Source organism: Amphibalanus amphitrite, unplaced genomic scaffold (genome assembly GCF_019059575.1).
Source record: "Amphibalanus amphitrite isolate SeventyFive unplaced genomic scaffold, NRLGWU_Aamphi_draft 000740F_arrow, whole genome shotgun sequence".
NCBI classification, from domain to species: domain Eukaryota; kingdom Metazoa; phylum Arthropoda; class Thecostraca; order Balanomorpha; family Balanidae; genus Amphibalanus; species Amphibalanus amphitrite.
The window spans coordinates 1-26,353 of NW_024882234.1; the positions used below are offsets into that span (position 1 = coordinate 1).

General features: G+C 49.5%; 2 protein-coding genes across 5 annotated transcripts; one reads left to right on the forward strand and one right to left on the reverse strand.

Moving 5' to 3' along the window:
- The first annotated feature begins 4,477 nt into the window (after nucleotides 1-4,477).
- Nucleotides 4,478-17,754, forward strand: LOC122365455 (serine/threonine-protein kinase Chk2-like). 4 transcript variants are annotated; one of them, XM_043336654.1, is made up of 10 exons: nucleotides 4,478-4,542; nucleotides 6,697-6,865; nucleotides 9,716-9,827; nucleotides 10,218-10,372; nucleotides 12,511-12,638; nucleotides 14,431-14,556; nucleotides 14,841-15,044; nucleotides 15,570-15,781; nucleotides 16,122-16,323; nucleotides 16,742-17,754. In XM_043336654.1, exons 2-10 carry the CDS (start codon nucleotides 6,706-6,708, stop codon nucleotides 16,877-16,879), a joined length of 1,437 nt encoding a protein of 478 aa, XP_043192589.1. In that variant the 5' UTR covers nucleotides 4,478-4,542; nucleotides 6,697-6,705; the 3' UTR covers nucleotides 16,880-17,754. The 4 variants fall into 4 exon arrangements, with proteins under 4 accessions (XP_043192589.1, XP_043192590.1, XP_043192591.1 ...); XM_043336655.1 differs by lacking the exon at nucleotides 4,478-4,542 and adding an exon at nucleotides 4,555-4,615; XM_043336656.1 differs by lacking the exon at nucleotides 4,478-4,542 and adding an exon at nucleotides 4,567-4,590 and having other exon boundaries at nucleotides 14,431-14,529.
- A 98-nt stretch (nucleotides 17,755-17,852) lies between these two features.
- Nucleotides 17,853-26,280, reverse strand: LOC122365457 (ADP-ribosylation factor-like protein 8B-A). The gene is made up of 4 exons (XM_043336657.1): nucleotides 25,933-26,280; nucleotides 19,338-19,492; nucleotides 18,780-18,941; nucleotides 17,853-18,523 (listed from the first exon to the last, which is right to left on the reverse strand). Exons 1-4 carry the CDS (start codon nucleotides 26,053-26,055, stop codon nucleotides 18,403-18,405), a joined length of 561 nt encoding a protein of 186 aa, XP_043192592.1. The 5' UTR covers nucleotides 26,056-26,280; the 3' UTR covers nucleotides 17,853-18,402.
- Nucleotides 26,281-26,353: the final 73 nt, after the last annotated feature.

Here is a 26,353-nt window from a genome sequence, read left to right on the forward strand (position 1 = left end):
ATTGAAGAGGGGGCCCAGGAGAGTGTCTGTGCAAATTTGAAGAAAATCGTAGGGGCCGCCCCATTGGGCCCCAAATTTCAATTGGGGCCCGTGGGCCCCAGGTGGGCCTCATCGAAAAATAGTACTTGGGTTTTTTGTTTGGGAAATTACGTTCTTTCCAATGATGTGCATATTGCCGGTGGTCTCGCGAAATTAGGGGCAATACTTAGAAAGGGCCTCTTTGGGGCCCTCTTTGGGCCCTTCCTTTGGATTCCCCGTATGGTTTCTTCAGCCAGATTGAAGAGGGGGCCCAGGAGAGTGTCTGTGCAAATTTTGAAGAAAATCGTAGGGCCGCCCCATTGGGCCCCAAATTTCAATTGGGTCCCGTGGGCCCAGTGGGCCCCATAAAAAATGTTACTTGGGTTTTTTGTTTGGGAAATTACGCTCTTTCCAATGATGTGCATATTGCCGGGGTCGGTCGCGAAATTAGGGGCAATACTTAGAAAGGGCCTCTTTGGGGCCCTCTTTGGGCCCCTTCCTTTGGATTCCCCGGTAGGTTTCTTCAGCCAGATTGAAGAGGGGGCCCAGGAGAGTGTCTGTACAAATTTTGAAGAAAATCGTAGGGGCCGCCCCATTGGGCCCCAAATTTCAATTGGGTCCCGTGGGCCCCAGGTGGGCCCCATCGAAAAATGTTACTTGGGTTTTTTGTTTGGGAAATTACGCTCTTTCCAATGATGTGCATATTGCCGGGGGTCGGTCGCGAAATTAGGGGCAATACTTAGAAAGGGCCTCTTTGGGGCCCTCTTTGGGCCCCTTCCTTTGGATTCCCCGGTAGGTTTCTTCAGCCAGATTGAAGAGGGGGCCCAGGAGAGTGTCTGTGCAAATTTTGAAGAAAATCGTAGGGGCCGCCCCATTGGGCCCCAAATTTCAATTGGGTCCCGTGGGCCCCAGGTGGGCCCCATCGAAAAATGTTACTTGGGTTTTTTGTTTGGGAAATTACGCTCTTTCCAATGATGTGCATATTGCCGGGATCGGTCGCGAAATTAGGGGCAATACTTAGAAAGGGCCTCTTTGGGGCCCTCTTTGGGCCCCTTCCTTTGGATTCCCCGGTAGGTTTCTTCAGCCAGATTGAAGAGGGGGCCCAGGAGAGTGTCTGTGCAAATTTTGAAGAAAATCGTAGGGGCCGCCCCATTGGGCCCCAAATTTCAATTGGGTCCCGTGAGCCCCAGGAGGGCCCCATCGAAAAATGTTACTTGGGTTTTTTGTTTGGGAAATTACGCTCTTTCCAATGATGTGCATATTGCCGGGGTTGGTCGCGAAATTAGGGGCGATACTTAGAAAGGGCCTCTTTGGGGCCCTCTTTGGGCCCCTTCCTTTGGATTCCCCGGTAGGTTTCTTCAGCCAGATTGAAGAGGGGGCCCAGGAGTGTCTGTGCAAATTTTGAAGAAAATCGTAGGGGCCGCCCCATTGGGCCCCAAATTTCAATTGGGTCCCGTGGGCCCCAGGTGGGCCCCATCGAAAAATGTTACTTGGGTTTTTTGTTTGGGAAATTACGCTCTTTCCAATGATGTGCATATTGCCGGGGTAGATCGCGAAATTAGGGTCAATACTTAGAAAGGGCCTCTTTGGGGCCCTCTTTGGGCCCCTTCCTTTGGATACCCCGGTAGGTTTCTTCAGCCAGATTGAAGAGGGGGCCCAGGAGAGTGTCTGTGCAAATTTTGAAGAAAATCGTAGGGGCCGCCCCATTGGGCCCCAAATTTCAATTGGGTCCCGTGGGCCCCAGGTGGGCCCCATCGAAAAATGTTACTTGGGTTTTTTGTTTGGGAAATTACGCTCTTTCCAATGATGTGCATATTGCCGGGGTTGGTCGCGAAATTAGGGGCAATACTTAGAAAGGGCCTCTTTGGGGCCCTCTTTGGGCCCCTTCCTTTGGATTCCCCGGTAGGTTTCTTCAGCCAGATTGAAGAGGGGGCCCAGGAGAGTGTCTGTGCAAATTTTGAAGAAAATCGTAGGGGCCGCCCCATTGGGCCCCAAATTTCAATTGGGTCCCGTGGGCCCCAGGTGGGCCCCATCGAAAAATGTTACTTGGGTTTTTTGTTTGGGAAATTACGCTCTTTCCAATGATGTGCATATTGCCGGGGTTGGTCGCGAAATTAGGGGCAATACTTAGAAAGGGCCTCTTTGGGGCCCTCTTTGGGCCCCTTCCTTTGGATTCCCCGGTAGGTTTCTTCAGCCAGATTGAAGAGGGGGCCCAGGAGAGTGTCTGTGCAAATTTTGAAGAAAATCGTAGGGGCCGCCCCATTGGGCCCCAAATTTCAATTGGGTCCCGTGGGCCCCAGGTGGGCCCCATCGAAAAATGTTACTTGGGTTTTTTGTTTGGGAAATTACGCTCTTTCCAATGATGTGCATATTGCCGGGGTTGGTCGCGAAAATAGGGGCAATACTTAGAAAGGGCCTCTTTGGGGCCCTCTTTGGGCCCCTTCCTTTGGATTCCCCGGTAGGTTTCTTCAGCCAGATTGAAGAGGGGGCCCAGGAGAGTGTCTGTGCAAATTTTGAAGAAAATCGTAGGGGCCGCCCCATTGGGCCCCAAATTTCAATTGGATCCCGTGGGCCCCAGGTGGGCCCCATCGAAAAATGTTACTTGGGTTTTTTGTTTGGGAAATTACGCTCTTTCCAATGATGTGCATATTGCCGGGGTCGGTCGCGAAATTAGGGGCAATACTTAGAAAGGGCCTCTTTGGGGCCCTCTTTGGGCCCCTTCCTTTGGATTCCCCGGTAGGTTTCTTCAGCCAGATTGAAGAGGGGGCCCAGAAGAGTGTCTGTGCAAATTTTGAAGAAAATCGTAGGGGCCGCCCCATTGGGCCCCAAATTTCAATTGGGTCCCGTGGGCCCCAGGTGGGCCCCATCGAAAAATGTTACTTGGGTTTTTTGTTTGGGAAATTACGCTCTTTCCAATGATGTGCATATTGCCGGGGTTGGTCGCGAAATTAGGGGCAATACTTAGAAAGGGCCTCTTTGGGGCCCTCTTTGGGCCCCTTCCTTTGGATTCCCCGGTAGGTTTCTTCAGCCAGATTGAAGAGGGGGCCCAGGAGAGTGTCTGTGCAAATTTTGAAGAAAATCGTAGGGGCCACCCCATTGGGCCCCAAATTTCAATTGGGTCCCGTGGGCCCCAGGTGGGCCCCATCGAAAAATGTTACTTGGGTTTTTTGTTTGGGAAATAACGCTCTTTCCAATAATGTGCATATTGCCGGGGTTGGTCGCGAAATTAGGGGCAATACATAGAAAGGGCCTCTTTGGGGCCCTCTTTGGGCCCCTTCCTTTGGATTCCCCGGTAGGTTTCTTCAGCCAGATTGAAGAGGGGGCCCAGGAGAGTGTCTGTGCAAATTTTGAAGAAAATCGTAGGGGCCGCCCCATTGGGCCCCAAATTTCAATTGGGTCCCGTGGGCCCCAGGTGGGCCCCATCGAAAAATGTTACTTGGGTTTTTTGTTTGGGAAATTACGCTCTTTCCAATGATGTGCATATTGCCGGGGTCGGTCGCGAAATTAGGGGCAATACTTAGAAAGGGCCTCTTTGGGGCCCTCTTTGGGCCCCTTCCTTTGGATTCCCCGGTAGGTTTCTTCAGCCAGATTGAAGAGGGGGCCCAGGAGAGTGTCTGTGCAAATTTTGAAGAAAATCGTAGGGGCCGCCCCATTGGGCCCCAAATTTCAATTGGGTCCCGTGGGCCCCAGGTGGGCCCCATCAAAAAATGTTACTTGGGTTTTTTGTTTGGGAAATTACGCTCTTTCCAATGATGTGCATATTGCCGGGGTTGGTCGCGAAATTAGGGGCAATACTTAGAAAGGGCCTCTTTGGGGCCCTCTTTGGGCCCCTTCCTTTGGATTCCCCGGTAGGTTTCTTCAGCCAGATTGAAGAGGGGGCCCAGGAGAGTGTCTGTGCAAATTTTGAAGAAAATCGTAGGGGCCGCCCCATTGGGCCCCAAATTTCAATTGGGTCCCGTGGGCCCCAGGTGGGCCCCATCGAAAAATGTTACTTGGGTTTTTTGTTTGGGAAATTACGCTCTTTCCAATGATGTGCATATTGCTGGATTTTGTCGATGTTATAGGCCTGAAATTGTTGAAAACGTTTATTTATGCCCCGAGGGCATACTCCCGGGCCCATATATTTGAAGCTGTTTTGTTCGGTTCAGGGGGGCGCTAGCCCCCTAAATTTGGTACCGTTGCACGTAAAATTTTGTCCTCTTTCGAATGACGTGCATTTTTAGCTGTTTTGACGGCTAGAAGTAGGGTTTCCAAAGTTCGTCGATTGTGCCCTGAGGGCATACTGTTTTTTGGGATTTGTGGCCCCCCTGATGGATTCCCCGCATTTTGGCACTAGGATTTTCGATAGAGGACACCATTCTGCACCTCTCCACCAAAATTCAGCGAAATCGTAGGGGCCGTCGATCCCTGCTGAATCCCTGCTGAACCCCTGCTGAATCCCTGCTAACTTCCGTTACATTACATTGACATCCTTTCTATATTCTCCTGACCCTGACCTGAATTTGCTGCTCAGCAGAATATTCTGTGAGTGTCACAAAATATTATGCCATCCAATGGCTTATGCCAGACAGGGTCACCGGGCAGAACATTTTGCTGAGTGTGGACTGTGGAGAAGGCCTCATGTCATGTTTTATCTGTCCCTGCTAGCTTCTTTCAATCAAATCAAATGATAGTTTTATTGGTTAGCTGCAGGGCTGCAGAATGCAGAGTCAGAATCAGTTAGAGTTGGCACTCAGCAGTTTTGCCTGGGCCCTGTTCGGTCGCTGTTTTTATACCAGCGTGCTGTCAGTTTTCCCCATATAAGGAAGTTATTGCTGGCGCGGCTTGGCCTGTCATTGGTCTAACGAATAGACCACTGGAATTCAACCAATGAGGAGCCAAGAAGTAGCAGCATAGCCGCAGCCTGCTGATAAATAAACGGGGAGCGAACAGAGCTCTGGAGTTGCTAAAATCTTAGCAACTCCAGAGTTGGAGTCAACACTTCATAGCTCAAAGTCATGCCCCAAACCTGGTTGCTTGATGATGTTTCGCATCAACCTTTGAAAATAAGATTTTGTTGAAGCTGAGGACATATACTGTCATCCATGGGGCTACTATGATAGTTTTGGAGATGTTTTTCCACCTCAGAAGTCAGACATGCAATGTATTTCATTACCTATATGGAGATGGACTTAATGAGCAATGCATTCTCTGGAGTCAGAGCTGGAGCCAGAGTTGTAGTCAATTTTACAAGCCAGAGTCTGAACTCTGAGTCACCTAAACCTTAAAATCTATCGACTCTAGCCCTGGTTAGGTGTCACCAGAGATGATGGCCGATCCACTCAGGAGTCAGGAACTCCTGTGCAGATGCTGATGATCCTCATGCAGAGAAAGTTGAAAATGCTCCAATTAATCAGTTCACCTTGCTAAAACCTACACGCACGATGGCAGATTTTCCACATGAAATGCATAGGGTTTATGATAGGCATCGATGTGGCAAGTAGGCATTCTGGAGAGGGTGAATGTGGGGGGTGTGAATCGGAAGTTATTCATCTTTGCTCCAGTGAGGGGAAGCATTTTGCTCACATTCTCTTTTTTGTGTGTGTAGGGAAGCACCGCAAATCTTGAACAAATACGGAACCAAAAAATATAATACCGCATAGCAGCAAGGGATCCCTTAGAGTTGAGGTAGGCTTGGGATTCTCAGACCATTAGCAGACCAAATTTGGGTCACTTGGTGTCAGTGTGGGGCGTGGGCTCTTCGAATCTTGCTAAGGATCCCAGGGATCAGCGTGGGTCACCCCACACATTCATGGGGGACTAGGGCTTTCCTAACTCAATGTGGGGCCCTCGGAGGCCAGTGTGAGTGGCAGGTGCTAAAAGACCATGTCGAGCCCTCAGATAACGTGCGAACCCTCGGGTCTGTGTCGAATCGTAATGACCCCACGTAGAGATATAAGAAGTGTGCGTTGGGTTGGGACCCTCAGAGGCACACGTGAGTCGTGACCCCTCAAATGCGGCTTGGGGTCAGAGTTGTCGCCTCAAGAGCTTGCCTGAGCTATCAAAGGCCAGTTAAGGTTCTCATAAATTTTCGAAGGCATCCTCCCAAGATCCATGTGGCCCTTTAGAGGTCTACATACATTGTATGTATAGGGTGCGTCAAGTGTTGATATCCAATATAATTTGGAATATTTCCAATATGATCTGAAATACCGTGTTGCTGAGAATGTTCTTGCATTCCTGCATCCTTTCCTGAGGCGTAGATTATCTGAGCAGCTGATTTTGCCAGACATGAGGGTCAAACTTTTCAGTTTAGAGGTGCGTAGTCGCGCTATTGGCATGTCCTATGGTGGCAACTCACAGAAAGACATTGCCTGGCACTTCAGGCCAGGGTACCAGTTCTCACTAGCAAACGCTGGTGGAAGAAGTTAAGGAGATGGGGGGGGGGGAGAAAGACTCCAATCAAGGCGGTATCAATGGTCCCTGCCATACCAAATAATTACCGATGATCCCGGAAAATTATCCCTCATTTCCCAGATGTCAAACACACGCTTAGTGGCATCCTCATTGCTCAGCACCATAACTGAAGTGATAGATACTTACAACTACTTATATGTTCACTTAACATAGAACATGTTATGCTTCTTATTGTGACCAGTTCTTTTTTATTTTTCTAACATGCTTTGATTTTTCTTCCAGCTAGCCAGAATGAGTCAAGCACCAGCCAGCCAGGACGGTCTTCCAAACACCCAGGACATTTCTGATGTCGAGGCCATCTATTCCCAAAGTCAGGAGCAGCCTGGCGGCGACGTCCAGAAGTGGGGCCGCCTGTTCCCCGTCGGCATCCGTGCCAAGTTTGACGGCCTAGGTATGATGCTCGACTCTGGGGCATGTGCTATATATATTTGCTGTTAACCCGCATTCCACTGAGGGGGGAGGGCTTAATTCATAGCCCCTCCGGCCTCCCCCTCCCGTTTTTCTGCAATAACTTCCAAACCGCTTGACGTATCGACGCCAAACTTTCAGTACCTTCGGCTGCATCAATTTGACACCTTTTGATAAAATATGAATTTCGTAACTACTATAGGTCGGCCGGAAATGACGTCAGGGTGACGTCATGTTCGGCCGATTTCGACGCAAAACATTGAACCACGGCAATCGCTCCCAAGAGCTCAGTTTTTAAGCTACAGGGTGTTTCACTAAAAGTGTCAAAAAGTAAAAGGTCATGATGCACATAATAACAATGTTTTCTACGGAAATTTGCATACCATTTCATCCGCAATTGTTGGACATTTGAAGATATAAAAACGATAGCACCGTCACTCAAACCTATTCCACATATCAGCCCCTTCTTTTGATGCACCGTTTCGGCACGTGTCCGGAGGTGCCTCACAGCCCGTTTTCATCTTCAGCGTCCAGACTGTCGGCAAAGCCTTGAATGGTGCTCTTCAGCTCCCGAAGTGATGCTCAGCTCTGCGAGAGCTACTGACCAAAACCAGAAGTAAAACGGTGACAGATCGGGGCTTTGCGCTGGCCAGAGGCGGGCGGCGAGGCAGCTGATTTTTCGGTGCAGGAACTTCTAATCCAGCCAGTTCCTGGTGGTTACAGCCATTATAGTGGCTGTTTTTGATAACTTGATAACTAGGCCTTGGCTATTTCTGATGTTGAAATTAGCTTCTTGTTATCTTCAAAGACCCTCAAAAAGACCCTGACCTTTTCAACGGTTTCCGCCGAGAGGTGGGGGACCCCGTCTTTTTTGGACTGCGACCGGCATCGAAGGAACCCTTTTAAACCTCTCAAGAAGCCCTTTGAACCTTTTATAATCTGGAACGTAGCGAGGTGAGAGAATAAAACGTTTCCTGAAAAGTCGGCATACGGTTTTTTTTTTTTTTTTTTTTTTTTTTTTTATAAATTTAGTCCGAACCTTTTGCTGGGAAGGATTCACAAGGACAGAGCCACCGCTAAGCGAAGCTTGTTGCGATGACCCTGCCCTTTACCCTCCGATCGCGCAATTCCGATTCTATGGCAGAATTTAGAGTCCAAAGTTTAACGTGCGCACAAAGCCGCGCACGGCCGGTCCCCTCGCTGACTTCGCCTGGCTGCGGCCTGCCACCAACCGCAACCATACCTGTCAGGAGGCCCATAAATGTCGAGCGCCCGTCGCGCTTCGAACCCGGACTGTCATAACCGGGAACGCGTGCTCTCACCACGCGGAGTCCAACGCTCTAACCAACTGAGCTACGGGACCGGCCGTAGCTCAGTTTCAATGTTTCAATGTACGGTTTCAATGTTTCTGATGGCACCAAAGGTAAGTGTAATTCACCCCTCCTGTTGAGGTGTAAATAACCTGTTCTTGTTCTGCATAAGGGAAAAAAACGACTAGTAACTTTGGCCTCCTGCCCTCGCTCCGTATGAGTGTAAAATATATATTAAATGGACAAAGCATAAATGTCCAAAAATTTGCAACCAAGCCACGTGCGCAACCACGTGATTTGCATATTTTATATAACTTTAATAGGCATTTACTTTTTGACACTTTTAGTGAAACACCCTGTAGATCCAATTTCTTTGCATGAGAGGACTCAGAATGGACTGCGATATCAAACTGCTATCTCGGATTTTCAAAATTTTGAAAAAATTAAAAACTCAAAAGTTATAGTTAATATTTTTTCAAAAAGTTTTTGACTTTTCGAAAAAAAACAGAATATTTTTCATAGAACATGTTTATGACTTACTCTAGCAAGTTTTAGCCAGATATCTTCAAAAATGGCCAAGTCATACGCATTATAGCAAAAAAAAATCACAATGATAAATATTCAAATAAACTTTTCAGTACCTACGTATTTGACATCGCACACCAATATAAATAGCACCATCGTGTTCCTGAGCCCAAACTGCATCCGATAAAAACCTTTATTGTTCAAAGATTTTAACTTTAAAATTTGACCTGTTTTGACCTGAAATTGGCCTGACCTAAGCTAAATTCAACTCAATATGACCTCGAATGACATAAACGACATCGAATTCGAAATATGTGGCCTAAATGGATCATAAAACATGTGTCACGTGACCGATGCATGCTATAAGATTTCCTTGACCTGTGATGACCTGGCCTGGCCCTGACCTGAAAATCAAAATACAAGTTTGTTACCCTCAGGGTATCTAAAGCATCTGTTCACGAGTGTGTAAACCAAAAATGAGCCTGATCTGACTTGTAAGCCGGCGGCCAGAGCCCAAAATGTGAAGAAGCCAAACATTGATAATTTTTACTTTGACCTGACCTGTGACGTCATTGGTGACCTCGAGGTCAATGAAATTAGGTTCCGTTCGACAGTTTTTCCGGGGCTATCAGGTGCCGTTTGAATTTTGACGATCGGCCCAGTAGTTTCGGAGTTAGGAGGGGGGGGGGGGGCTATGAAGAGCCCCCCCCCCCGTAGGGCGCTTTATACGCAGACCCCAGTGGGGCGCGGGTGAAATGACTGAAGGTAATGAAAAGATGTTCGTATTGTGATGCATTAAATCTGTGTTTATAGCATGCTTGTGTTTTGATGTTTAATGCGTTTACTTAATGCACTTATTTGAATATTGCCTGTTTATATAAGAATATTAACTATATTGTTGCCCACCATATGTATAGATGCATGCCCCTCCAGAAACAACGCAGTCTGTTTATTCACCGGCGTCGGCGCTGACCTGTGCCCGGTGCGGCTCACCACAGATATGTTCAAAAACGAGTACACGCTGGGCCGCGGCGAGTCCTGCGACGTGGTCGTCGGCCTGCAAAACCTTGTCGAAAAGTACCTGCTCACCATCAGCAAAACGCACCTCAAGTGAGTCCAAACCTGTCGGCTGCGGTTCCTTTCATCACCTGTACCTGTTGCATTCTTACCATAATTGCCAGTCCAGTTTCTGGCGTACCGTTCAAACATTTTGTTGGTTGTATAAGCATTTATTAGTTAGAACGACCTAGAGGTACTTAAAGTGACCCAAATTATTTGTTTCGACTGTTAGGTCTTATTCATATAGGAACAGATGATATGAATATTGATATTTTATCCATAGGAAACCTGAAATCCGGTTCTTGCTCAAATCAAAATGCTGCTTCTTTACTTACGGATGGTTATGTCTCAGAGAAGTAGATAAACACATACATTTTGCGCTTGGCCCTGGTGAAGGTCGCTCTAAACTCGTCAACTGTAGCTCATGTTGCCACTCTGCAGGGTGGTGAGGGCCGAGGCGTCCACCGGCTGGCACGTGTACCTGGAGGATCTGAGCTCCAACGGAACATTCGTCAACGGAGAGCTAGTCGGCAGGGGCAACAAGGTGGCGCTCAAGAACAACGACGAAATCTCGCTCTCCATGAAACTCCTCAAAGGTTAGCTGCGTTTATCTGCGAAATCCCAGCGCGTTGTTGAGTGTATGTCAATGCGCCTCATCTTCAGTGGATTTGTTTGTCACTTAATGCAGTAAGCATATTTTTTAGGGCTCATTTAGTTTATTTACCTTATCTTAACTTACCTTACCTTACCTTACCTTACCGATAACGGTAATTTTGATGGCCACTATGGCCTGTTAGGTCCCGGTCGCATCGAGCTTCTGAACTAACGACTCTTGTGGATGCTACTTTGGGATGGAATATCTTATTCGGATTTAAGCACATTTTATAAAGGTGACAATTCGTCATCGAAAACTTAAAGGGACACTCCCACCTTAACATTAGTTTTGAGTTGAGATAGCCAAATTGGTGGCCATGGCCTGCAAATACCGGTTTGGGCACTAACAACATCGACAAATGCTTTAATTCGGAGATATGGAATTTCAAACTTGCAGTTTTCGGATTCTAAGGGGCTAGTGCATTGGTATGCCCCCTTAGAATTTGTGACGTCAGCGGAGATCTAACGATTTTTGAATCTTTTACTGAAACGTTTGGTAGCACGCGGTGGTATATGCTGCTTTGCGCGCAACAAATGCCGCACTTTCAAATAAAGTCGCTAGGAACAGCGGAGATCCCAAAAAGTAAAAAAAGTAAAAGTCTAATATCTTAAAAACCGGTGAATATTTTTCGATGAAATTTGGTAGATATTCGCTTTCGCTCTTTCTGAACCGAGCGACATCACTTTCGTGCCAATTCATTAACTTTTTTGAAGGTGGGAGGGTCCCTTTAAGACCCATTCAGTCTGGTGTTTGCTGGGTGGGTAGAGGCAGATTCGCATTCACCCTAAATGTACCATTCAAGTGCTTGCGGTTGCTGCAGATGACGTCTTGCAAGGAACAGTCTTTGTAACAAGCGGCTCGTTGACGCATCATATGCCTGCAGTTTATCTAGGCATTATGAGATCGATACCGTTAGTTCAGCACGGCGATGTGCGCACTGACCGTGTCTGGGGGGTCCAGCCCACCGATATACCGCCGTGTTACCGGCCGTCCCTGTGTCTCTCGGCAGTGTTTGTGTTCTGGCCGTGTCTGGGGGGTCCAGCCCACCGATATACCGCCGTGTTACCGGCCGTCCCCGTGTCTCTCGGCAGTGTTTGTGTACTGACCGTGTATCGGGTGTCCACTGATATACCGCCGTGTTACCGGCCGTCCCTGTGTCTCTCGGCAGTGTTTGTGTACTGACCGTGTATCGGGTGCCCACCGATATACCGCCGTGTTACCGGCCGTCCCTGTGTCTCTCGGCAGTGTTTGTGTACTGACCGTGTATCGGGTGTCCACCGATACACCGCCGTGTTACCGGCCGTCCCCGTGTCTCTCGGCAGTGTTTGTGTACTGACCGTGTACTATCGGGTGTCCACCGATATACCGCCGTGTTACCGGCCGTCCCTGTGTCTCTCGGCAGTGTTTGTGTACTGACCGTGTATCGGGTGTCCACCGATACACCGCCGTGTTACCGGCCGTCCCCGTGTCTCTCGGCAGTGTTTGTGTACTGACCGTGTATCGGGTGTCCACCGATATACCGCCGTGTTACCGGCCGTCCCTGTGTCTCTCGGCAGTGTTTGTGTACTGACCGTGTATCGGGTGTCCACCGCCGTGTTACCGGCCGTCCCCGTGTCTCTCGGCAGTGTTTGTGTTCTGGCCGTGTATCGGGTGTCCACCGCCGTGTTACCGGCCGTCCCCGTGTCTCTCGGCAGTGTTTGTGTACTGACCGTGTATCGGGTGTCCACCGATATACCGCCGTGTTACCGGCCGTCCCCGTGTCTCTCGGCAGTGTTTGTGTACTGACCGTGTATCGGGTGTCCACCGATATACCGCCGTGTTACCGGCCGTCCCCGTGTCTCTCGGCAGTGTTTGTGTACTGACCGTGTATCGGGTGTCCACCGATATACCGCCGTGTTACCGGCCGTCCCTGTGTCTCTCGGCAGTGTTTGTGTTCTGGCCGTGTATCGGGTGTCCACCGATATACTGCCGTGTTACCGGCCGTCCATGTGTCTCTCGGCAGTGTTTGTGTTCTGGCCGTGTATCGGGTGTCCACCGATATACCGCCGTGTTACCGGCCGTCCCTGTGTCTCTCGGCAGTGTTTGTGTTCCACGACTACATGGATAACGACTCGGCCAGCTACCCGGAGCAGCTGCGCGCCCGGTACACCATGTCGCGCGTGCTCGGAGCCGGCGCGTGCGGCGAGGTGCGACTCGCCTTCCGCAAGGTCAGACACGCCCCGTCCCGCTCCCGGCCCACAGACTATGCCGGTATGGCTCGGAGGGAGGGAGGCGGTGGTGGTTAATCATCCCCATTAGTTTGACCAGTCACTCGGGGGCTTCGATTCAAATACATCTGCTCACTGTTCTGAGTGTTCAGTGCCCACAGTCTGTTTAAGGCGGGCAACGAGGTTCATGCGAACATAAAACTAATTTATACCAAGTTCATGAAATTCCTGTGAACTGATTTAACAAGAAAATCTAATTACGGAGCGAGCGAAGCGAGCGTAGTCTTTCCTTAGATTAACGGAAATTTCTTAGTATGAGCGGCCGGCCGGCCGTGCGGACGCTTTTGCGAGGCTTATATCTCAGCAACCACTGAACCGATTTACACGCGGTAATTTTTTACGGAGCGAGCGAAGCGAGCGTAGTCTTTCCTTAGATTAACGGAAATTTCTGAGTATGAGCGGCCGGCCGGCCGGCCGGCCGTGGTCACGCTTTTGCGAGGCTTATATCTCAGCAACCACTTGACCGATTTACACGCGGTAATTTTTGTAGGGTAGCTTCATTCCTTCTACCAAGTATTGGACTATTCCCGATGCATGTGGGTGACCCCTTATGCACGTGCCACGTGCAAAACGAAGAGGTGTCACTTTTGTAATTGTTGCAATATCTCGGTAACTACTTGGCCGATTGCGCTGAAAGTTGGCATGTAGGTAGGCACCCACTAGGCACTGCATATACATGTGCCAGAGTTGGGGTGCTGCTGCACGTGCGCACGTGCAGGGGTCGTTTCCAGATCTCGGGAACGGCTGGACCGATTGCGCTCAAATTTGGTACACGGTTAGGGACCGGTTAGTAGCGTGCCGTGCACAAGTCAGTTGGGACCCATTTTGCACGTGCGCACGTGCAGGGTGCCGCTTCCAGATCTCGAGAACGGCTGGGCCGATTGTGCCCAAATTTGGCACATCGCTAGAGACCAGTTAGTAGGGTGCCGTGCACAAGTCAGTTGGAGGTACCCCCTCGCAATTTCGCACGTGCAAGGCCCACCCTCTCGCTCGCTCCGTTAGTCGCCCCAAAAGGCGTTATACTGGTAGGTAACTTCATTCCTTCTACCAAGTATTGGACTATTCCCGATGCATGTGGGTGACCCCTTATGCACGTGCCACGTGCAAAACGAGAGGTGTCAGTTTGGTAAAAATTGCAATATCTCGGTAACCACTGGGCCGATTGCGCTGAAAGTTGGCATGTAGGTAGGCACCCATTAGGCAATGCATATCCATGTGCCAGAGTTTGGATGCTGCTGCACGTACGCACGTGTAGAGGTCGTTTCCAGATCTCGAGAACGGCTGGACGATGGCGCTCAAATTTGGAACACGGTTAGGGACCAGTTGGGCAGTTAGTAGGGTGCCGTGCACAGGCCAGTTGGGACCCACTTTGCACGTGCGTACGTGCAGGGTGCCGCTTTCAGATCTCGAGAACGGCTGGGCCGATTGTACTCAAATTTGGCACATCGCTAGAGACCGGTTAGTAGGGTGCCGTGCACAAGTCAGTTGGAGGTACCCCCTCGCAATTTCGCACGTGCGAGGCCCACCCTCTCGCTCGCTCTGTTAGCTGCCCCAAAAGGCGTTATACTGGTGTTTAAATGTCTTGATAACTTTTGCTTCCTGAATATATGTTTCATGGTTACATGGGCGGGCATTATTTTCTGGCTAGTTAACGACCTAAGATCAGGAGCAGGACGTCTCATAAGTCATGGGAGCTTCATTGGGTGAGTCTGACATTGGACCCGACTCCCAGGGCACCATGGAGCGATTCGCGATCAAGATAATCTCCAAGAAGAAGTTCACGCTGCGCGGGCAGCACCAGATCAACCAGACCGATGCGGTGGCCAACGAGGTGAACGTGCTGCGCGCGCTGGACCACGTAAGGACTGCAGGGTCGCGGATAGCTGATTGTGACGGTAGGATCAGCTGGGTTCAATGGGGCGGGGGTGTGGTAAATGCCAACTGGTGCCAGATGGGTTAAATGGTGTGAATGAGAGGTAGGTTTACATTCCTAACGTGAAAGCTCCCCGTTCAGAGTGTTAGTACTTACTGTGATCTGTTGTCGTTTTGAGACACCCGCTATGATCGGTTCACATTCGTATGCCGTACGCTCGGATGCTGTAGTCAGTCAGTCAGTCCAGCCGCCGGTACTCTCACCGCCAGCCGTGCGTGATTCGGATCCACGACGTGATCGACTCGCCGGCGGCCGTCTACATCGTGCTGGAGCTAGTCGAGGGCGGCGAGTTGTTCGACAGAGTCATGGCGCTCAAACAGCTCGACGAGCCCACCGCCAAGCTGTACTTTTACCAGATGCTGCAGGCGGTGCGCTACCTGCACCAGAAGGGAATCGCGCACCGTGACCTCAAGGTAAGGGGGTGTTCACGGTGGGATCCAGCTGGACTATTCTTACTTCATAATAACCGCTGTCTTATACCAGCTCGTTGGTTATTGCTCAATCGTTACTGCTTTCTTTCTCCTGACAAATAACTCGTACGATTTCTTGTTGAATCATCGTGCGCTTCTACTCGCTAGTTTTATTTCCCCGCTCTTTGTATATTGGTAGAAGAAAGTATGCATATCTGCGTGTGTGAATATTCTAAATGGGTTTGGGCCTGTCAATTCACCTAAACTGCTCTGACTGCCCATTATTCTAAGTTGTCCTAGCTGTCCATTGTCTTGCGTTCTGTCCGTGAGGCAAATAGATCACGATACAGACAATAGAGCTGGCCGCATTGACGTCTGTGCGTTAAGCGTTTGTTGGGTAGGTACTTTGAATTACAGCATTATGTTGAATTACAGTATTTTGAATGCAGCGAGCAAGTGTCGCTCATCGGTCCGCCAGCGCCCGTTCCCCACGGTCTATAGCCGGCTCCTCGTCCGTCCGTCCCTCAGCCGGAGAACGTGCTGCTGGCCTCGGAGGAGCAGGAGACGCTCGTGAAAATCACCGACTTCGGCCTGGCCAAGATCGTGGAGGAGGACGGTCTGTTGAAGACGCTCTGCGGCACGCCGACCTATGTGGCGCCGGAGGTGCTGCGTCGCCGGCCGGACGCCAACTACACACACAGTGTCGACTGCTGGAGCCTGGGCGTCATACTCTTCATCTGGTATGCGCCGCGGCGTGGGCAGCAGCGGCGCCGGGATCCGACAGGCTGCTGGGTGGGATGGGAGGCGGCCATGATGTTGCAGCTGTTAGGCTGTTAGGTTTGCTATAGATCGTGTACCGTGCACTGCTTAGGCTCCCTGAGCTACTGTGTATCTGTGGGAGGCTTTATCTATTTTATTATTCTTTATTCATTTTTGTAGCTACGGTACATCAGATTACTTACATCACAAACCACAAACGCTGGCATTGACGTCCCGTAGCCTAGCCGCCAGGCTGAGCTGTGTGACACCCCCCGGTCCGCCGGGTGGCTGCTGACCGGGGCGCACCTCCCTCCGCCGCAGTCTGGCCGGGTACCCGCCGTTCTCGCCCGAGTACAAGGACATGCCGCTGCAGGAGCAGATCCTGCGCGGACGCTTCACGTTCCAGCGGCGCCAGTGGCGCGGCGTCAGCGAGCCGGCCAAAGACCTGGTGCGCCGCCTGCTCACCGTCGACCCCGCCCAGAGAATCTCCGTGGAGCAGGCGCTGCAGCACCCCTGGCTGCAGGTGAGTAGGTGTTACTGCAGGACAGCATCTCTGGCTGCATGTCGGCAGGTGCTAATGGAGCAACCCCGGCCGCTGGTCATAGGTGCTAACGCGACATCTCTGGTTGAAGATAAATTAGGTGCCGCATTAGCTTATGTGCTAGGTAAACCATAAGAATGACTCATCTCATTCGTAGCAACTTCATGCGTGTTCGCGTTGATCGTTTTCGCGAACTGACACTCTGGTATTACGCTCTGCACTGTATGTAGCATATGTAGAGCGTAACCTTTACGTCTAAGCAATATGCTGAATTCAATACAAGCTTACCGACAGCCTGAGGCAAGTGCTGTGTGCCCCGTATGAACGCAGGTGTTCGCTGATCAGCCATAGGTGGTAGCTGAGTGCTCGTGTTGACGCCCTGTGTGTCGCCGGTTGACAGGACAAGAAGACTGCGGCGGTGGCCGACCGGCTGATGGGCCGGGGGAAGCGGCGCGCCGAGGACTGTCTGGCGCCGGCCGGCCGCCGGAGACGCACCCTGGCCGACGTCAACGGCCACCAGGAGACGGCGACGTCCTGAGCGGACGGCGGCCCTGCGCAGGGCGGACGATATTCAGCGGCTGGCCGGGGCGGCAGCGTGCTGCTGAAAGGAGACGGCCCATTGCAGGCGGCGGTCGCGCTTGTCTCTCGCCGGGCCGCCGTCGATCTGGGCGCTCCGCGGTGCCTCGCTGACTGGTAATACTCGAGGGGCGGCTCGGCCGTCCGGCCCCCGCCGGCGTCTCAGCCGGGCAGCGCCGGCCGACCAGAGACTGATGTCGCTGCTGCGCTGGAAGTGGACGGACTAGTACCTGAACGGGGTGGGCTGTGGACGGCTGGAAGCCCGGCAGACGGGCAGTCTGTCGCGCTGGTGGAGGACGCGGGTTACCGCGGCGGTGGCCTTGCTCTGTGCCTGGGAGCTGTGCTGTGCTGATAGTCCAGAGCGAGCCTTGTCCAGAGTGCTTGTACTTTGGTAGCGTGTAGTCTGCACCTTGGTGCAATCTCTGAACAGTCTGCACGCGTCTTGCCGTGATGTCCTGTGGGGACTGGGGTGAGCCACGCCCGGCTGGGACCGGCAGGCGGTCTGACGGCACTGGGGCCCGATAGCGGGCGGGTGGCTACAGCGTTTTGTGAACATTGTTATCGCATCGTCGTCTGACTCCGTAGGTGAGACTGCCGCTAATGACGTAGGGTTTTCTATTCCTTTATGAGGCTACAATGAGTGTGGCACATGTTTCCTGAAGCAGCGTATAATATGCGTGCTCGTGTCTGTATTGATGTGTTTCGTGTGCCTCGCAAGACCGTTTTTGTACTTTTGTTTCATCATGTGATCAAGTGAATTGATTTCTCAGATATGCATTGGCGAGGAGTGCCAACGTAGTTGACCCAGGAATAATAAACTTACACTGTTCATGAGTAGTGGTCGCTTTGACACCCTTCAAATCAAACTGCGGTTAGCGTCCACGCACGCAGTCGACTGACTGACATGATAAGTGGACACCAGAGACAACCGTGCGTACATGGGTGGTAAAGTATAATGACCGATTACAAAGAATCCTCGGTTACAGTGCAAAACGGAAGAGTAGCATGCCTCCTACCTACGTATTTGGTATTATCGGCGGGCCGCCTCTGCTGACTGTCCATGATAGGCCAGGGCTGCCGGCCGACTGAAGACACGCACATATTATACAGATCTGGAATGACTGGCGACCACGGATCCACAATGCATCGCTCACCATCACTGCTATCGTAATACACGGACAGGTCCCCAATAACTCTGCACGAGCGTTCCCTACCGGCCCGGCGGCAGCCGATCAGCTGACCAGTCGTCTGACTGCCGGCCCTTCCAGCCGGGGCCGGTGCCGTCCCACGGACTCTGGCAGGGCAGCACGGCGCGGCGCGGCGGCCCGCACCGAGCCTCGGGCACCGGCAGAGTCTGCGTGTGTGAGCGGCCAGCGCAGGCGGGCCCGCCCGCCCGCAGCCGTTCGTTGTTGGCCCAGCGCGGCGGCGGGCGCGGTCTTTGAGATCACCCGGCCGGCGGGAGTCCATGCACGCCCCGGCCTTTCACTAGCGCGCGCCCGACTTGGACTTGGCGATGAGCCATTGCAGCGTGATGTCGATGTTGTCCTTCTCCTTGCAGGAGATGGAGTAGCAGCAGATCTCGCGGTCCTGCACCGCCGACAGGTTCCTGGGGAAACGACGGGGCAGATATAGTGCAACTGAGACCAACCTCGGTGAAAATTGTATGACGAGTAGGTACTGCAATAATGACAGCTCTTAGTGTGTTTAAACCTTATCGCTTGAATAGTTTGAAACACAAACTATTAATATGAATTGAAGCTCCGTGATCAAAACTCAACCATCGAGTGCTCCCTAAAAGTCGACCATTGCGTGATAAATGACGTTTTTCGCCACTCTGGCATAAATTAAGTACGGCAACTCACAGTCTTTCGATGAGTCCCTTCTCATCGAGAGCGTTAGGCAGGTCACGTTTATTGCCCAATACGAGGACGGGCAGGCCAGCTAGCTGCGGCTTGTCCAGCAAATTGTGAAGCTCGTTCCGTGAGGCCTCCAGCTTGTCCATGTCCGCGGCATCCACCATGTACCTGGCGGCAGGACGACAAATGGTTAACTTGGACGACCCTCATACCGGTGCTCCAAAACCTTTTCTTTTAAGCCCGAAACAGAATTAATGGTCGTGCTTAAACTTTGAATTTTTCCTATCGTCGAGCATAGTTATTCTTACCTTTCAATCTGATCTTAAATTGTTACGAGCAAAAAGATTTGACCCAAACTGAGGTAAGACATCTACTGACGCCTGACGGATTATATGACAAGTCATCGGGCAAAAAAAAAAAAACCTACAACAAAGCCAGCACTTGTGAAAGCCATCATACACAATACTGTGGCACACATGCTCATTCATTAGCAGCTCATGAACATGGTATTACCCGACACAAGATTAATTTGGCCGCGGAGAGGTCCGGCAGCTTGGCACTTACACGATGGCGTTGACGCCGCGGCAGTAGCGCTCCCACATGGAACGGAAGCGAGGCTGGCCGCCGATGTCCCACAGCTTGATGGTCACATTGCCCTTCGAGATCTTACGCATGTTGAAACCAACGGTTGGGATCATGTCCTCGCTGAATTGACCCGACTGGAAAAGGAGAATGCATGCTGGTCACATATTTCGACTGTATCAACTTCTATCTCTTCTTAACATCGGGAGGGGGGCGTTTTTGGCAACACCACCGGCCAGTTTTTTTTTTTTTGCGCAAGGAAAACAGCAGCGTACAGCGCCGCGAAACTTGGTATAGCTTATGATACGCCAATTTAGCATCGCGTGTGATATCTCCTCTGACCCCAGGTCACATAAGGTCAGGTCAACAGATCAACTTAAGTGATCATTGCCTATAAAAACTTGATGTTTTGTCAATCACTATTCCCAAAGTTGACATCTTAGAAGTTTGAACCTCGGGCTATTGCATGAGGGAATCAGTACCAGCAATGTGTAATGTGTATCCCTAGGAATTTTGATATCGGTGACCTAATGTCAGGTCAATATCGCGATCTCTTCATGTCAATGTGGGATAACATTGAAATACTCTTCTTTCGAACGAAAACACACAAACATCGGGGATGTGAGTAAGCATGACACACTGAATCGGATAATTGCACCCGTGACCCTGTTTCGAAGTTAGCTGCGGGGCCCACCCGGGCGCGGGACACCTGGACGCCTCGGAATGTCCCCATGACTTGAAGATCCCATGTGTACAGGGAGACTCCACTGTGGCCTGTGTGTGCGGTGAGACAGGTATGTGGAGGGCAATTGTAACTCTGAAGAAATGACCTTACGAGGGGCGTTCAAAAAGTTCTCGGCCCGACCATGAAGGAGCAGAGATACGACGTCGACTTATTAGACCAAAAATGTTCATTTAGTCAAATAACCAGCGTTAAGACAAAAATATTTCGCGCAGCGCTTCGCGAGAGGCCCCTGGGTCTCCATAGCCAAGTGGGTTTTGGACGCATCTGGCACGTCCAAGACGGCTGCTTTTGTCTCCTTGCTGTCAGCGAAGTTGGCACTGCTAAGCAATTTCCTTATGTTTGGGGAAGAGCTGGCAACCTGAGGGTGCAAGGTACGAAGAAAAAAGTGGCTGTGACAGCAACTCGAAGCCACAGCTCACTGCTTCGCTGATCGTCACCCTGCTCATGTGTGCTGGTGCGTGGTCCTGGATCAGGCGCACACTTTTAGTCAGCTTCCCTAGTCTCTCCTTGATAGCTGCTGCTCGCTACTGTTATCGAAGGGAGGTGTAGCATTCATCATTAACTGTGCGCCCCTGTTTTAGAAAGTTGACGAGCAGAGCCCCACCATCATCCAAAAATGCAACCACTGTCACCTTGCCGTCTGACTTTAACACGTCGCACACATTTGGTGGCCTTTACTCAGTGTGCTTCCACTTGTGCAACTCGGTCACGCCCTGAGGGTCAATGTGTGACACCCACAATCCTTCCACGGTAACAAGTAGTTTAATGAACTCTTTTGGATTTTCGATATAGGGGCCAAAATTTTCGCGTTACGCCTCCTTTCGAGTTTGCCTTTCCTCTGGAGTCAGCAAACGGGGGATGCACCTTGCAGAGATCTTAAACATATTAATACGCTGTCGAAGAATGGCTTGGAGGAACCTGATAGACACCTACGCTTCTGCTGCGTTGTTTCAGACCAGAACATTTGTCATTTTTCACAAAGAAGTGCTTATTTTTCATATTTTCTTGAGTCAATGCTGTTGATGGCTGGCCACTGCGGGGGTGACCATTAATGATCTGTTGACCAAAATTGAGCAGAGATGGCCACTTTTTGACGCTACTGTAAGAAAGACAAACCTCAACATGTGTTGGCACTAGCTTTTCGTGAATAACGTTTGGTGCATTTTTCTGCAATACATGAACTAAATCACTGTTCTCTTCTGGGCGTCACCCATTCTGACCGGGAATAGCAAACTATGTTACGATTAATTAGCAGCCTGAACCAATCACAGGGCAGATTGGTTAATGGCTACGTAAGTGGACATCCCAATAACACATCTTTGAACACACCGCGTTGCAGGCCGAAATTCCAACTCCTTCATGGTTGGGCCGAGAACTTTTTGAACACCCCTCGTATCTTCTTGCATCTCAAACACTATGTTGCTGAAACCTACCCAGTTACCCACCCCTCCCATGTGTTGGGAGATGTGCTCAAATGTGTGCCATGACCAGTGAGGATTGAGAAATGCTGGGAAACACTTCAAAACCTCAACTCGCGCCCCGTTGGGCTATTGGCGGACCCTACCACCCATCAACCCTCGCCGCACCTATTGGTTTCCTACATACGCGCCGGCCGAGGGGATGGGGCGGGTACGACCCCCCCCTCGCCATTTCGCCCCTGGTGGAGCTAGCGCGTCGCGGAAAAAACGAGCGTGTGCGCCGTTACGAGACGCATACCCGATTTTAAGGTCCTAAGTCAACCGGTGACCTCTGAGGTCAGGTCAAGTGTTCCAAGGTACGGTTCCGTTTTTGGTGAATAACTTCGCAAAAAACAGTCGCAGAGATGCGATTTTGGCAGCATCGTGTTCGTCTCGCTCAGGCGCGTCGAATGATATACTTTTTGTTTGGGTTAGGTCAACTTAGGGTGTTGACCTCGTCACCTTGGGTCACGGTCAGGTCAGCACCCCCATGTCACGAAATTGGTCAAAGGAGGTTATGTCGCATACCATTCGATTTGGCAGGTCTTCCTGAGTCCATTGGTGGTTTTCCCGACTCGCTAGCTCAATTTGATCGGGAGTTAGTGACGAAAAACTAATAAGGTAGGACGCAAGGTCAACATTGCAAAAGTGAAGCATCGAACCTTGCAAGGAGTGCATGAAATCACGATTCTGTGTGCTTGAGATAGTTGGAGATCGTTCCCGGTGCCAAAATAGCAGTTTTCATTTTTCCCCATTGACTTATAATGGTGAGGTCACGAAAATGACCTGACCTCATATGACCTTTAGGAAAAATCCGAGATATACAAGTTGTGACACTCCTAATGGATACTAGATCCTGCAAGTTTCATTTGCCTGTGAGAGCTCCTCTGGCAGTGAGGGCGTTGCGAAGTTGCGACATGTGAAGACCGTGCAGAGGTTCACTTACGACGTCATAGGTCGGTGACCTGACCTGACCCGAAAATGCGGTTGGTGTCAAAAGATCTGACTTGAATCAAAGGTCAGGTATGCTTAGTTTCAGCTCTCTATCGCCGGCGTGTTCGGAGCTATCGTGAAAAAAAAACCAATGTGGGGGCGGCACCCGCACCCTCCCCCTCGGCCGGCGAGGGTTAAGGGGGGAGGCGTTTCGGCCCCCGCGCCACACATCTCGGAAAGTTACCAACCGATTTTGAAAATTCAGACGGCGTTGGATAGCCCCACCAGGGAACTAGCTTGTGACCAGGTTTCGTTGACCTAGGTGCAACCGATGACGTCACAGGGCAGATCAAAGGTCACATTTTTCACTGATCACGCCCCTTCTAAGGAATGCGTTATAACATCGAATAAAAGGCATGTTATCGAAGATCATTGACAGAGCGTTGGTTGCCTAAAACATATTTTGCTTAGAGAGGTCACTTATGCCAGGTCAGGTCACACAGGTCAGGACACTAAGAGTTACAATATGAACCCACCTATACAGGGGTCATGACTCATGTGATGCATATTTCTTGGCCAATTTTACCTTATAAATTCAATGGTATGGGCTAGACAACCATTAGGGCCAGTTTAGGATACGTTCTGGTGGAGGTCAGGTCCAGGTCAGGAAAAAAGTCAAATTTTAAAGTTGATACTTTTGCATAAAAAGGGCATCTCTTTGATGCAGCTCATCACGAGAAATCCAATGGTGGTCCTCATTTCACTATATGATTGGTCTATAACAGCTAAAATTTTAGTTGAAAATTAAACATCATAATTTTGAATAGTTTAATTTTTGCCATAACTTTGTCAAAAATGGAGCTATTAAGCTCAAATTTGGTATATCAAAAGCGGATGAATAGATCTATAACATATTCTGGTATTTTTTAGAAGAAAAAAATCGAAAAAATTGGTATTTTTGGCTTATTATATCTAAAAATTAATAGTTTTCGGGGTCAAAATCCAAAAAATTTAAAAATCCTAGATAGCAGTTAAAGCAGTTTTGTAGCCCTGTTCATTCCACAACTTTTTGATTGTAGACATTTTTCTCTATCTTCAAAACTGTACTTATGACAGCTTTTCCAGCAAAAACTTATTATCAAAAATGACAGAACACGGTCTCATTCTGATGTCATTTGTGGCAGGGTCTAGAAAATTTTTAACAAATTTTTACTGCATCCCAAATTGGAGCAGAGGGCACGTGCTACGACTAAGGACACAGGACAAGGAACAGATAAGGGCACTGAGGAGGGCAGAAAGTAGGGCACGGCAGGTTACAGGGCATGGCACAGGACATTTTAGAGGGAAGTTTACAACTTACAGGTCAGGGCACACAGCAGGGCACAGGGCAGGGACGCAGTCTGGGTCAAATCAGCAGGGGCTACGTCCCAAGGCGAGGGGGCTGCATCCCAGAATGGGACGCAGTAAATGCCTTAAAATATGCCCTGATTTGTGGCCAACCTATCATGGGCTCTAGAAAAATTTTGGAACACAAGGTAAAAATTAATGCCCGGCAGGGTCCTGAAAGTTTGGTGGTGATAGCTGTTAACCTACTTAAGGAGATATCAACTGAACAAGAGACTGGCCTGTTTTGGCCCCCCAATGAATCGCAGGTCAACACACCAACTTTGTCCATGTTCCAGCACATCAAATCAGTAGGCGGAACTATGGTCAAGCGTACCCATTTTCGGGAACGCATTTTCGTTCCCATGTTTGGGAACGATAAACCCAAATATGGGAACGCCATGTAGGCATTATTTAAAACAAGAAAAAGAACCGTTAAATGACGTCCAAAAAATATAAAACGATCGTGAACTGCCTGATAGTTGTCTCAATATTGTTGGGAAAGAGTTTGATATTGTAAGGCCCATCGTAGTTTCAAATCGTTCCCCTATTTCTAAAGCAGTCCATCACCCGGGCCGCGAGCCCAAATTTGGGAACGCTCTCGTACACTGGCGCTGCAAGCGTTCCTTATTATGGGAACGGCGTACCCAAAATTGGGAACGATTTCACCGACGCCTTTCAGGGGCTCTTTTCATTAACAAGCATCACGTCCAACGCCGCAAATTATTGTTAACGCAACAATCATCAGATGACCTTTCCGGCAAGACCGTTGCATGTTTCGCCCGGTCTTCTGCGCTTTTATTCCCGTCGATCTCGCAGCGGGCACGCCCCCCTCTGCAGGATTACGTAATCCACAACGCTCAGCGATGTTCAACAAGGTCTTCCATACCTATATCGACCGTCCGCGCCGAGGGTGGAGACATGTCAAGCACCTGTCTGCTAATCACCGAGAGTTGACGAGCACAAGAAGTATCCAAAAATGGGAACGCTGAATATGTTACACCCTCAAAACACCTAGTCCCAATGAAAATCTAGTTTTTTCCTTTCTTAATGAGTGTAAGTGGCAAAAGGCCTGGTAGGATGGGCACGAGGAATGATCGAAATCAGCATAAAAATTATAAATAAGCCACACAGAGCGACCTATATCAGAGAAATTCCCCCCAAACGATCATGCTTAGAAACGCCGAAGACAAAAACCACGCTCATGACGCTGCTTATAAAACAACGCTAAACAGCTAGCATCCAAATAAAATATGTCTTTCAGGGCTGATAAAATACAGCTGAATGATTTTAAACCACTGAAACTGAGTTTACAACAGTAGTTTGGTAAAATCACTGACGTTCCACGCGGTCGATCGCCCCGACACCAAAAGTCAACAATATTACCTCGGGACTATCCGCGTGTTCGCTTGCATATGTCAGCATCTGGTGTCGCTAGAATGAAACTTCATAACCAGGCGAAAATTATTATACTTGACCTTAAAATGTAAAAAATGCTTCATTTTCCTTACAATTGCATGTTAAATGTCATATAACCCATATTTCCACCATTCTGTCATTTTTAAAAAATCATTAAAAATATCATTCCACGGTCAATTTCCTTGTTCCACGGTCAGATTAAAGATAACTTAATGGAGATTTAGTAGATACTTAAATCAGCGTGCACTTTTTTGAGACGTGATGCACTTTTGAGGTTTAGTGGGCGAACGGCCGAAAAATTGCCTTCCGTTCTCATAAATGGGAACGCCCGTTCCCATATTTGGGAACTCCGTTCCCAAAAATGGGAACGTTCCTATATTTGGGTACTCATGACCATAGTTCCGCCTACTGAAATAGGTAACTTTCTTTGTTATTAATGGACCCACAAAGCAGACAAAAACATTTTACAACAAACTACAGCAATAGGTTCACTTTCACATAATGCATAACTATATGTTCAAATAAAAATATTCAGTCACAACGCACCTCAAAGTGCTAGGCACGTAACATGATAATATGGATCAAGCCTGTGCTAGAAGCTAGCCTCTAGCTAGAATATAGATATTAAGTAAGTACTTACAGCAATCACATTGACAAATGTAGTTTTACCAGAGTGTTGAAGGCCAACCAGAGTAAGCTCCATTTCTTCTTTCCAAAATAAGCTTTTGACCCAGTCCAGAAACTTATTCACAAGGGACATCATTTTGAAGAATTGAAAAGAGATCTGAAGCTCAGATAAGCTGAATGGCTAATGTAACCCCGAACCCGTAGTTTTCTGCAACAACTTTACTTTCAGCCCTGCGCACCCCACCCACTATCTCATTTTTGTGATCAAAATACAAAATGATTCATAACATTATTTATCTACTCAGACAATGGAGAGCAGACAGCAATAGTCTGTTCAAATTAGGGTGTGGGAGCGCTACCCGCTAGAGATTTCAATGAGTTTTGTTACCAATAAAAAAGTCCGCAACAGCAAGCAGAACTACTGAACAGAAAAA